This window comes from Salmo salar, chromosome 08 (assembly GCF_965601325.2).
Source record: "Salmo salar chromosome 08, fSalSal1, whole genome shotgun sequence".
Lineage (NCBI taxonomy): Eukaryota > Metazoa > Chordata > Actinopteri > Salmoniformes > Salmonidae > Salmo > Salmo salar.
The window spans coordinates 43327501-43340000 of record NC_138298.1 but is presented as its reverse complement, the minus strand read 5'-3'; the positions used below and the strand labels follow the sequence as shown (position 1 = coordinate 43340000).

At 46.7% G+C, this 12500-nt stretch overlaps 1 protein-coding gene across 3 annotated transcripts in view; it reads right to left on the bottom strand.

Annotated features, from left to right (window-relative positions):
* LOC106594418 (protein NOXP20) overlaps positions 1-12500 on the bottom strand; it is a 25067-nt gene that overhangs the window by 1988 nt on the left and 10579 nt on the right. For 2 of the 3 annotated variants that reach the window (XM_082978698.1, XM_082978696.1), the window contains 6 exons: positions 3600-3685; positions 2901-3167; positions 2555-2694; positions 1439-1511; positions 1215-1268; positions 1-879 (listed from right to left, as the gene is read on the bottom strand). The exon at positions 1-879 is cut by the window's left edge and continues 1988 nt beyond it. In XM_082978698.1, the coding sequence (XP_082834824.1) occupies positions 766-879; positions 1215-1268; positions 1439-1511; positions 2555-2694; positions 2901-3167; positions 3600-3685 (734 nt within the window). In that variant the 3' untranslated portion in view covers positions 1-765. The remainder of the gene's footprint in view (positions 880-1214; positions 1269-1438; positions 1512-2554; positions 2695-2900; positions 3168-3599; positions 3686-12500) is intronic. The other variant, XM_082978697.1, reaches the window with a different exon arrangement.

Genomic DNA, 12500 nt, shown 5'->3' with positions numbered 1-12500 from the left:
GGGCCAGTAACCAATACCTGCTGCATGTAGCCTAGCGGTTAGCGCGTTGGGCCCAGTAACCAATACCTGCTGCATGTAGCCTAGCGGTTAGCGCGTTGGGCCCAGTAACCAATACCTGCTGCATGTAGCCTAGCGGTTAGCGCGTTGGGCCCAGTAACCAATACCCGCTGCATGTAGCCTAGCGGTTAGCGCGTTGGACCCAGTAACCAATACCCGCTGCATGTAGCCTAGCGGTTAGCGCGTTGGACCCAGTAACCAATACCCGCTGCATGTAGCCTAGCGGTTAGCGCGTTGGACCCAGTAACCAATACCCGCTGCATGTAGCCTAGCGGTTAGCCTATCTGGTTTACGTGACAATAACAACATAACCATTTTTTGGGGGGGTTTCGCTTTTTAAAAAACGATAAAGACATAATCTGATAAACCGGTTAAATTAGCCAGTTGATATGAATCATGTTTTGATTTACCTCTGGACAGTATATAATAAAATAATCAATTTGGAGAGGCGTAATAGACATGAGTACAAGCGCTTCAATCTGAGAAGTTGTTCCCTACATGAATCTATACTATGTTACTGCATTATAGAATAGTTTAAAGATATACTAGTCAGTGTTACTATGGCACCTAGTAGTTTACCTCAGTGTCACTGTTCATATATATATATATATCACATTATCTTACTGTACATAGTTACATCATTAGGACTAGCTAGTATGCTAACTGCACCTCTGCAGTATGAGGTGTGTTACTGTGGTTACGACAGGGTTAGGGCTGTGGTTCCGTGCGGGTTCTAGAGCGCTGGGTCTGGATGTGTGACATCTGGAGAACGGGGAGGAGGAGCTGGAAGGCGTTCTGGATGTATGTGGTGCTGTTGGAACCCTACGGAACAACGGAACACTGTTAGAACCCTACGGAACAACGGAACACTGTTAGAACTCTACAGAACACTGTTAGAATCCTACAGAACACTGTTAAAACTCTACGGAACAACAGAACACTGTTAGAACCCTACAGATCAACAGAACACTGTTAGAACCCTACAGAACACTGTTAAAACCCTACGGAACAACGGAACACTGTTAGAACCCTACAGAACACTGTTAAAACCCTACGGAACAACAGAACCCTGTTAGAACCCTACAGAACACTGTAAGAACCCTACAGAACAACAGAACACTGTTAGAACCCTTCAGAACAACAGTTATATGTCTCACCTCGAGCAGCACACTGTCTACCAAAGGGTTCAACTCCTCTGCTTTTCTCTGACCCTGGAAAAGGGCAGCAAGGGAGAGAGGGAGTTAGAGGAACAATGGGGGTGAAGATCAGCTGCTAACCTGACCTTAATGCCATTCATTAACTGGGTTGGAGATAAACACACACACACACACACACACACACACACACACACACACACACACACGGAGAGAGTACATCTCACCCCAACTTTGAGCAGAGTATCAGAGAACTTCCTGGCAAGGCAGCCCACCTCCCGACACATGGCACACGTCAACCTGCAACAGTTACAGACATTAACGATGCTCACCCCTCCCCCCTACATCCTGGTCTCTAGCAGGTTTCTCCTGGTCCTGTCCCCCCCCCCCTCCCTACATCCTGGTCTCTAGCAGGTTTCTCCTGGTCCTGTCCCCCCCCCCCCCCCCTACATCCTGGTCTCTAGCAGGTATCTCCTGGTCCTGCCCCCCCCCCTCCCTACATCCTGGTCTCTAGCAGGTTTCTCCTGGTCCTGCCCCCCCCCCTACATCCTGGTCTCTAGCAGGTTTCTCCTGGTCCTGTCCCCCCCCCCCCCCTACATCCTGGTCTCTAGCAGGTTTCTCCTGGTCCTGTCCCCCCCCCCCCTACATCCTGGTCTCTAGCAGGTTTCTCCTGGTCCTGCCCCCCCCCTCCCTACATCCTGGTCTCTAGCAGGTTTCTCCTGGTCCTGTCCCCCCCCCCCCTACATCCTGGTCTCTAGCAGGTTTCTCCTGGTCCTGCCCCCCCCCCCCCCTCCCTACATCCTGGTCTCTAGCAGGTTTCTCCTGGTCCTGTCCCCCCCCTCCCTACATCCTGGTCTCTAGCAGGTTTCTCCTGGTCCTGTCCCCCCCCTCCCTACATCCTGGTCTCTAGCAGGTTTCTCCTGGTCCTGCCCCCCCCCCCCTACATCCTGGTCTCTAGCAGGTTTCTCCTGGTCCTGCCCCCCCCCCCCTACATCCTGGTCTCTAGCAGGTTTCTCCTGGTCCTGTCCCCCCCCCCCCCCTACATCCTGGTCTCTAGCAGGTTTCTCCTGGTCCTGCCCCCCCCCCTCCCTACATCCTGGTCTCTAGCAGGTTTCTCCTGGTCCTGCCCCCCCCCCTCCCTACATCCTGGTCTCTAGCAGGTTTCTCCTGGTCCTGCCCCCCCCCCTCCCTACATCCTGGTCTCTAGCAGGTTTCTCCTGGTCCTGCCCCCCCCCCTCCCTACATCCTGGTCTCTAGCAGGTTTCTCCTGGTCCTGCCCCCCCCCCTCCCTACATCCTGGTCACTAGCAGGTTTCTCCTGGTCCTGCCCCCCCCCCTACAGACCTGGTGAGAATGTGAGCCTGGTCACTAGCAGGTTTCTCCTGGTCCTGTCCGTGGAGGATCAACTCTGCCACCTTGTGGAGCTGCTCGATACTGCGGGCTGTCACCTCCGCCAGGGAGCCCACTGAACACAGGTACACTGCCTGGACAGACACACACACACACACACACACACACACAACACACACACACACACACACACACACACACACACACACACACACACACACACACACACACACACACACACACACACACACACACACAATATATAAACATACACACACACGAGGGAAAGAGAACATGAGAGACGCAGACAGACAGTTCTCTCTCCAACATCAGATCTCACCTCTACAGACCTGGATCGTCTCTCTTCCTCATTCATCTCCTCCCCCATCTCCTCCCCCTCCTTCTTCTCTTCCTCATTCTCCTTTATCTCCTCCCCCTCTTTCTTCTCATCCAGCTTCTCCCCCTCTTTCTTCTCCTCCAGCTTCTCTTCTTCTCCCTCTCTTATTTCAGGTTGTCCTCTTTGCTCCTCGTCCGTCGCCCCCACGATGGTATCTGTGACGACAGGTGTCTCCACCTCTCTCACCCAATCGTGCGCTCTCATCCTGGCCTGGGGATTAATTGACATGACATAACTAAAACTTATAAAACCTAAAATAATTAAACTCTTATTCAGTAGATTAAATTAAAACTGTGTCTTGTTACCTTGTTGAGTTTATCTGTTACCTTGTTGAGTTTGTCTGTTACCTTGTTGAGTTTGTCTGTTACCTTGTTGAGTTTGTCTGTTACCTTGTTGAGTTTGTCTGTTACCTTGTTGAGTTTATCTGTTACCTTGTTGAGTTTGTCTGTTACCTTGTTGAGTTTATCTGTTACCTTGTTGAGTTTGTCTTGTTACCTTGTTGAGTTTGTCTGTTACCTTGTTGAGTTTGTCTGTTACCTTGTTGAGTTTGTCTGTTACCTTGTTGAGTTTGTCTGTTACCTTGTTGAGTTTATCTGTTACCTTGTTGAGTTTATCTGTTACCTTGTTGAGTTTGTCTGTTACCTTGTTGAGTTTATCTGGGGTCGCAGCGACGTGAAGCTCAAACAGCAGCTCAGTCAGGACACTCACAAACTCCTCCCCATCGGCTGCTAGAGAGAGAGAGACAGGTTAAACACCAACCAGAGAGAGAGAGACAGGTTAAACACCAACCAGAGAGAGAGAGACAGGTTAAACACCAACCAGAGAGAGAGACAGATTAAACACCAACCAGAGAGAGAGAGACAGGTTAAACACCAACCAGAGAGAGAGACAGGTTAAACACCAACCAGAGAGAGAGACAGATTAAACACCAACCAGAGAGAGAGAGACAGGTTAAACACCAACCAGAGAGAGAGAGACAGATTAAACACCAACCAGAGAGAGAGACAGGTTAAACACCAACCAGAGAGAGAGAGACAGGTTAAACACCAACCAGAGAGAGAGAGACAGATTAAACACCAACCAGAGAGACAGATTAAACACCAACCAGAGAGAGAGAGACAGGTTAAACACCAACCAGAGAGAGAGACAGATTAAACACCAACCAGAGAGACAGGTTAAACACCAACCAACCAGAGAGACAGGTTAAACACCAACCAGAGAGAGAGACAGATTAAACACCAACCAGAGAGAGAGAGACAGGTTAAACACCAACCAGAGAGAGAGACAGGTTAAACACCAACCAGAGAGAGAGACAGATTAAACACCAACCAGAGAGAGAGAGACAGGTTAAACACCAACCAGAGAGAGAGAGACAGATTAAACACCAACCAGAGAGAGAGACAGGTTAAACACCAACCAGAGAGAGAGAGACAGGTTAAACACCAACCAGAGAGAGAGAGACAGATTAAACACCAACCAGAGAGACAGATTAAACACCAACCAGAGAGAGAGAGACAGGTTAAACACCAACCAGAGAGAGAGACAGGTTAAACACCAACCAGAGAGAGAGACAGATTAAACACCAACCAGAGAGAGAGAGACAGGTTAAACACCAACCAGAGAGAGAGAGAGACAGGTTAAACACCAACCAGAGAGAGAGACAGGTTAAACACCAACCAGAGAGAGAGACAGGTTAAACACCAACCAGAGAGAGAGACAGGTTAAACACCAACCAGAGAGAGAGAGACAGGTTAAACACCAACCAGAGAGAGAGAGACAGGTTAAACACCAACCAGAGAGAGAGACAGGTTAAACACCAACCAGAGAGAGAGAGACAGGTTAAACACCAACCAGAGAGAGAGACAGGTTAAACACCAACCAGAGAGACAGGTTAAACACCAACCAGAGAGAGAGACAGATTAAACACCAACCAGAGAGAGAGAGAGACAGGTTAAACACCAACCAGAGAGAGAGAGACAGATTAAACACCAACCAGAGAGAGAGAGACAGGTTAAACACCAACCAGAGAGAGAGACAGGTTAAACACCAACCAGAGAGAGAGACAGATTAAACACCAACCAGAGAGAGAGAGACAGGTTAAACACCAACCAGAGAGAGAGAGACAGATTAAACACCAACCAGAGAGAGAGACAGGTTAAACACCAACCAGAGAGAGAGAGACAGATTAAACACCAACCAGAGAGAGAGACAGGTTAAACACCAACCAGAGAGAGAGACAGATTAAACACCAACCAGAGAGAGAGAGACAGGTTAAACACCAACCAGAGAGAGAGAGAGACAGGTTAAACACCAACCAGAGAGAGAGACAGGTTAAACACCAACCAGAGAGAGAGACAGGTTAAACACCAACCAGAGAGAGAGACAGATTAAACACCAACCAGAGAGAGAGAGACAGATTAAACACCAACCAGAGAGAGAGAGACAGGTTAAACACCAACCAGAGAGAGAGAGACAGATTAAACACCAACCAGAGAGAGAGACAGATTAAACACCAACCAGAGAGACAGGTTAAACACCAACCAGAGAGAGAGAGACAGGTTAAACACCAACCAGAGAGAGAGACAGATTAAACACCAACCAGAGAGACAGGTTAAACACCAACCAGAGAGAGAGAGAGACAGATTAAACACCAACCAGAGAGAGAGAGACAGATTAAACACCAGAGAGAGAGAGAGACAGGTTAAACACCAACCAGAGAGAGAGAGACAGGTTAAACACCAGAGAGAGAGAGAGACAGGTTAAACACCAACCAGAGAGAGAGACAGGTTAAACACCAACCAGAGAGAGAGAGACAGGTTAAACACCAACCAGAGAGAGAGAGAGACAGATTAAACACCAACCAGAGAGAGAGAGAGACAGATTAAACACCAACCAGAGAGAGAGAGACAGGTTAAACACCAACCAGAGAGAGAGACAGGTTAAACACCAACCAGAGAGAGAGACAGGTTAAACACCAACCAGAGAGAGAGAGACAGGTTAAACACCAACCAACCAGAGAGACAGGTTAAACACCAACCAGAGAGAGAGACAGGTTAAACACCAACCAGAGAGAGAGACAGATTAAACACCAACCAGAGAGAGAGAGACAGGTTAAACACCAGAGAGAGAGAGAGACAGGTTAAACACCAACCAGAGAGAGAGAGACAGGTTAAACACCAACCAGAGAGAGAGACAGGTTAAACACCAACCAGAGAGAGAGAGACAGATTAAACACCAACCAGAGAGAGAGACAGGTTAAACACCAACCAGAGAGAGAGAGACAGATTAAACACCAACCAGAGAGAGAGACAGATTAAACACCAACCAGAGAGAGAGAGACAGGTTAAACACCAACCAGAGAGAGAGAGACAGGTTAAACACCAACCAGAGAGAGAGACAGATTAAACACCAACCAGAGAGAGAGACAGATTAAACACCAACCAGAGAGAGAGAGACAGGTTAAACACCAACCAGAGAGAGAGAGACAGATTAAACACCAACCAGAGAGAGAGAGACAGATTAAACACCAACCAGAGAGAGAGAGACAGATTAAACACCAACCAGAGAGAGAGAGACAGATTAAACACCAACCAGAGAGAGAGAGACAGGTTAAACACCAACCAGAGAGAGAGAGACAGATTAAACACCAACCAGAGAGAGAGACAGGTTAAACACCAACCAGAGAGAGAGAGACAGATTAAACACCAACCAGAGAGAGAGACAGGTTAAACACCAACCAGAGAGAGAGAGACAGATTAAACACCAACCAGAGAGAGAGAGACAGATTAAACACCAACCAGAGAGAGAGAGACAGATTAAACACCAACCAGAGAGAGAGACAGTTAAACACCAACCAGAGAGAGAGGTTAAACACCAACCAGAGAGAGAGACAGGTTAAACACCAACCAGAGAGAGAGAGACAGTTAAACACCAACCAGAGAGAGAGACAGGTTAAACACCAACCAGAGAGAGAGAGACAGATTAAACACCAACCAGAGAGAGAGACAGGTTAAACACCAACCAGAGAGACAGATTAAACACCAACCAGAGAGAGAGACAGGTTAAACACCAACCAGAGAGAGAGAGACAGGTTAAACACCAACCAGAGAGAGAGAGACAGATTAAACACCAACCAGAGAGAGAGAGACAGATTAAACACCAACCAGAGAGAGAGACAGATTAAACACCAACCAGAGAGAGAGAGAGACAGGTTAAACACCAACCAGAGAGAGAGAGACAGGTTAAACACCAACCAGAGAGAGAGAGACAGATTAAACACCAACCAGAGAGACAGGTTAAACACCAACCAGAGAGAGAGACAGGTTAAACACCAACCAGAGAGAGAGAGACAGGTTAAACACCAACCAGAGAGAGAGACAGATTAAACACCAACCAGAGAGAGAGAGACAGGTTAAACACCAACCAGAGAGAGAGAGACAGATTAAACACCAACCAGAGAGAGAGAGACAGATTAAACACCAACCAGAGAGAGAGACAGGTTAAACACCAACCAGAGAGAGAGAGACAGATTAAACACCAACCAGAGAGACAGATTAAACACCAACCAGAGAGAGAGAGACAGGTTAAACACCAACCAGAGAGAGAGACAGGTTAAACACCAACCAGAGAGAGAGAGACAGATTAAACACCAACCAGAGAGAGAGACAGGTTAAACACCAACCAGAGAGAGAGAGACAGATTAAACACCAACCAGAGAGAGAGACAGGTTAAACACCAACCAGAGAGAGAGAGACAGATTAAACACCAACCAGAGAGAGAGACAGGTTAAACACCAACCAGAGAGAGAGAGACAGGTTAAACACCAACCAGAGAGAGAGACAGATTAAACACCAACCAGAGAGAGAGACAGGTTAAACATCAACCAGAGAGAGAGAGACAGGTTAAACACCAACCAGAGAGAGAGACAGATTAAACACCAACCAGAGAGACAGGTTAAACACCAACCAGAGAGAGAGAGACAGGTTAAACACCAACCAGAGAGAGAGACAGGTTAAACACCAACCAGAGAGAGAGACAGGTTAAACACCAACCAGAGAGAGAGAGACAGATTAAACACCAACCAGAGAGAGAGACAGGTTAAACACCAACCAGAGAGAGAGAGACAGATTAAACACCAACCAGAGAGAGAGAGACAGGTTAAACACCAACCAGAGAGAGAGACAGGTTAAACACCAACCAGAGAGAGAGACAGGTTAAACACCAACCAGAGAGAGAGAGACAGATTAAACACCAACCAGAGAGAGAGAGACAGATTAAACACCAACCAGAGAGAGAGAGACAGGTTAAACACCAACCAGAGAGAGAGACAGATTAAACACCAACCAGAGAGAGAGACAGATTAAACACCAACCAGAGAGAGAGAGACAGGTTAAACACCAACCAGAGAGAGAGAGACAGGTTAAACACCAACCAGAGAGACAGATTAAACACCAACCAGAGAGAGAGACAGGTTAAACATCAACCAGAGAGAGAGAGACAGATTAAACACCAACCAGAGAGAGAGACAGGTTAAACACCAACCAGAGAGAGAGACAGATTAAACACCAACCAGAGAGAGAGAGACAGGTTAAACACCAACCAGAGAGAGAGAGACAGATTAAACACCAACCAGAGAGAGAGACAGGTTAAACACCAACCAGAGAGAGAGAGACAGGTTAAACACCAACCAGAGAGACAGGTTAAACACCAACCAGAGAGAGAGAGACAGGTTAAACACCAACCAGAGAGAGAGAGACAGGTTAAACACCAACCAGAGAGAGAGAGACAGGTTAAACACCAACCAGAGAGAGAGAGACAGGTTAAACACCAACCAGAGAGAGAGAGACAGATTAAACACCAACCAGAGAGAGAGACAGGTTAAACACCAACCAGAGAGAGAGAGACAGGTTAAACACCAACCAGAGAGACAGGTTAAACACCAACCAGAGAGAGAGACAGATTAAACACCAACCAGAGAGAGAGACAGGTTAAACACCAACCAGAGAGAGAGAGACAGGTTAAACACCAACCAGAGAGAGAGACAGGTTAAACACCAACCAGAGAGAGAGAGACAGGTTAAACACCAACCAGAGAGAGAGACAGATTAAACACCAACCAGAGAGACAGGTTAAACACCAACCAGAGAGAGAGACAGGTTAAACACCAACCAGAGAGACAGGTTAAACACCAACCAGAGAGAGAGACAGGTTAAACACCAACCAGAGAGACAGGTTAAACACCAACCAGAGAGAGAGACAGGTTAAACACCAACCAGAGAGAGAGAGACAGGTTAAACACCAACCAGAGAGAGAGACAGATTAAACACCAACCAGAGAGACAGGTTAAACACCAACCAGAGAGAGAGACAGGTTAAACACCAACCAGAGAGAGAGACAGATTAAACACCAACCAGAGAGAGAGACAGGTTAAACACCAACCAGAGAGAGAGAGACAGGTTAAACACCAACCAGAGAGAGAGAGACAGATTAAACACCAACCAGAGAGAGAGAGACAGATTAAACACCAACCAGAGAGAGAGAGACAGGTTAAACACCAACCAGAGAGAGAGAGACAGATTAAACACCAACCAGAGAGAGAGAGACAGGTTAAACACCAACCAGAGAGAGAGAGACAGATTAAACACCAACCAGAGAGAGAGAGACAGATTAAACACCAACCAGAGAGAGAGAGACAGGTTAAACACCAACCAGAGAGAGAGAGACAGATTAAACACCAACCAGAGAGAGAGAGACAGGTTAAACACCAACCAGAGAGAGAGACAGATTAAACACCAACCAGAGAGAGAGACAGGTTAAACACCAACCAGAGAGAGAGACAGGTTAAACACCAACCAGAGAGAGAGACAGGTTAAACACCAACCAGAGAGAGAGAGACAGATTAAACACCAACCAGAGAGAGAGAGACAGATTAAACACCAACCAGAGAGAGAGACAGGTTAAACACCAACCAGAGAGACAGATTAAACACCAACCAGAGAGAGAGAGACAGGTTAAACACCAACCAGAGAGAGAGACAGGTTAAACACCAACCAGAGAGAGAGACAGGTTAAACACCAACCAGAGAGAGAGACAGGTTAAACACCAACCAGAGAGAGAGACAGATTAAACACCAACCAGAGAGAGAGAGACAGGTTAAACACCAACCAGAGAGACAGGTTAAACACCAACCAGAGAGAGAGAGACAGATTAAACACCAACCAGAGAGAGAGAGACAGGTTAAACACCAACCAGAGAGAGAGAGACAGGTTAAACACCAACCAGAGAGAGAGAGACAGGTTAAACACCAACCAGAGAGAGAGACAGATTAAACACCAACCAGAGAGAGAGACAGATTAAACACCAACCAGAGAGAGAGACAGGTTAAACACCAGAGAGAGAGAGAGACAGGTTAAACACCAGAGAGAGAGAGAGACAGATTAAACACCAACCAGAGAGAGAGAGACAGGTTAAACACCAACCAGAGAGAGAGAGACAGATTAAACACCAACCAGAGAGAGAGAGACAGATTAAACACCAACCAGAGAGAGAGAGACAGATTAAACACCAACCAGAGAGAGAGACAGGTTAAACACCAACCAGAGAGAGAGAGACAGATTAAACACCAACCAGAGAGAGAGAGACAGGTTAAACACCAACCAGAGAGAGAGACAGATTAAAAACCAACCAGAGAGAGAGACAGATTAAACACCAACCAGAGAGACAGGTTAAACACCAACCAGAGAGAGAGAGACAGATTAAAAACCAACCAGAGAGAGAGACAGATTAAACACCAACCAGAGAGAGAGAGACAGGTTAAACACCAACCAGAGAGAGAGAGACAGGTTAAACACCAACCAGAGAGAGAGAGACAGATTAAACACCAACCAGAGAGACAGATTAAACACCAACCAGAGAGAGAGACAGGTTAAACACCAACCAGAGAGAGAGAGACAGGTTAAACACCAACCAGAGAGAGAGACAGGTTAAACACCAACCAGAGAGAGAGACAGGTTAAACACCAACCAGAGAGAGAGACAGAGAGAGAGACAGTTAAACACCAACCAGAGAGAGAGACAGGTTAAACACCAACCAGAGAGAGAGACAGGTTAAACACCAACCAGAGAGAGAGACAGGTTAAACACCAACCAGAGAGAGAGAGACAGGTTAAACACCAACCAGAGAGAGAGACAGATTAAACACCAACCAGAGAGAGAGACAGGTTAAACACCAACCAGAGAGAGAGACAGGTTAAACACCAACCAGAGAGAGAGAGACAGGTTAAACACCAACCAGAGAGAGAGAGAGACAGGTTAAACACCAACCAGAGAGAGAGAGACAGATTAAACACCAACCAGAGAGAGAGACAGATTAAACACCAACCAGAGAGAGAGAGACAGGTTAAACACCAACCAACCAGAGAGACAGGTTAAACACCAACCAGAGAGAGAGACAGGTTAAACACCAACCAGAGAGAGAGACAGATTAAACACCAACCAGAGAGAGAGAGACAGGTTAAACACCAACCAGAGAGAGAGACAGATTAAACACCAACCAGAGAGAGAGAGACAGGTTAAACACCAACCAACCAGAGAGACAGGTTAAACACCAACCAGAGAGAGAGACAGGTTAAACACCAACCAGAGAGAGAGACAGGTTAAACACCAACCAGAGAGAGAGAGACAGGTTAAACATCAAGTCTAGTAATAACTGGCTCATTACACTGTCATGTCCTGACCAATAAAAGTGGTTATTTGTTATTGTAGTTTGGTCAGGGCGTGGCAGGGGGGGGGTGTTTGTTTTATGTGGTTCGGGGGTTTTTGGTTTATGTTCTATGTTAGTATATTTCTATGTTTGTTCTAGTATGTCTATTTCTATGTTTAAGTTTTCTTGGGTTGACCTTCAATTGGAGGCAGCTGTTCCTCGTTGCCTCTAATTGAAGGTCCTATTTAGTAGGGGGGGTTTTTTCCCTGTGTTTTGTGTATGTTGCACCTGACGGGTTTTACGGTCGTTTTGTGTGTTTGAGTTTACACACAAAAAGAGTGCATGTAACGTGGGTCGTCTAATGTGTCACGCCAGACAATACTGTGATATTTTAAGTAGAAATTTGTGCACTAATATTGAATTTTAAAAAGACTGTTATATTAAAATGAAGTGCCTTTTTAATATAGACCACATGGAGAATTCAATAAATCCCCCCCCCAAAAAAATGTATATATGAATTAACTAGGCTAAAAGTGCCAAAATTTTGACATTTTCACATGTCCCTCCATCAACACCGTGTCACTTCCAGGCAGATTTCAACAAACTAAAGGCCCCTACAGACTGAACGGCTTTAGCCGTCTTGTTACACGATTTTGTCTACGCCGTGGAAAACTTCTTAGGTTGTAAACGATTGTCGGACGTCTTGGCTCCTCGTTCAGTGAGACAGGGTCTGGGTCTGTTGGTTCAGTACCACTACGTCTTGGCTGGTTCAGTGAGACAGGGTCTAGGTCTGCTGGTTCAGTGAGACAGGGTCCGGGTCTGCTGGTTCAGTGAGACAGGGTCC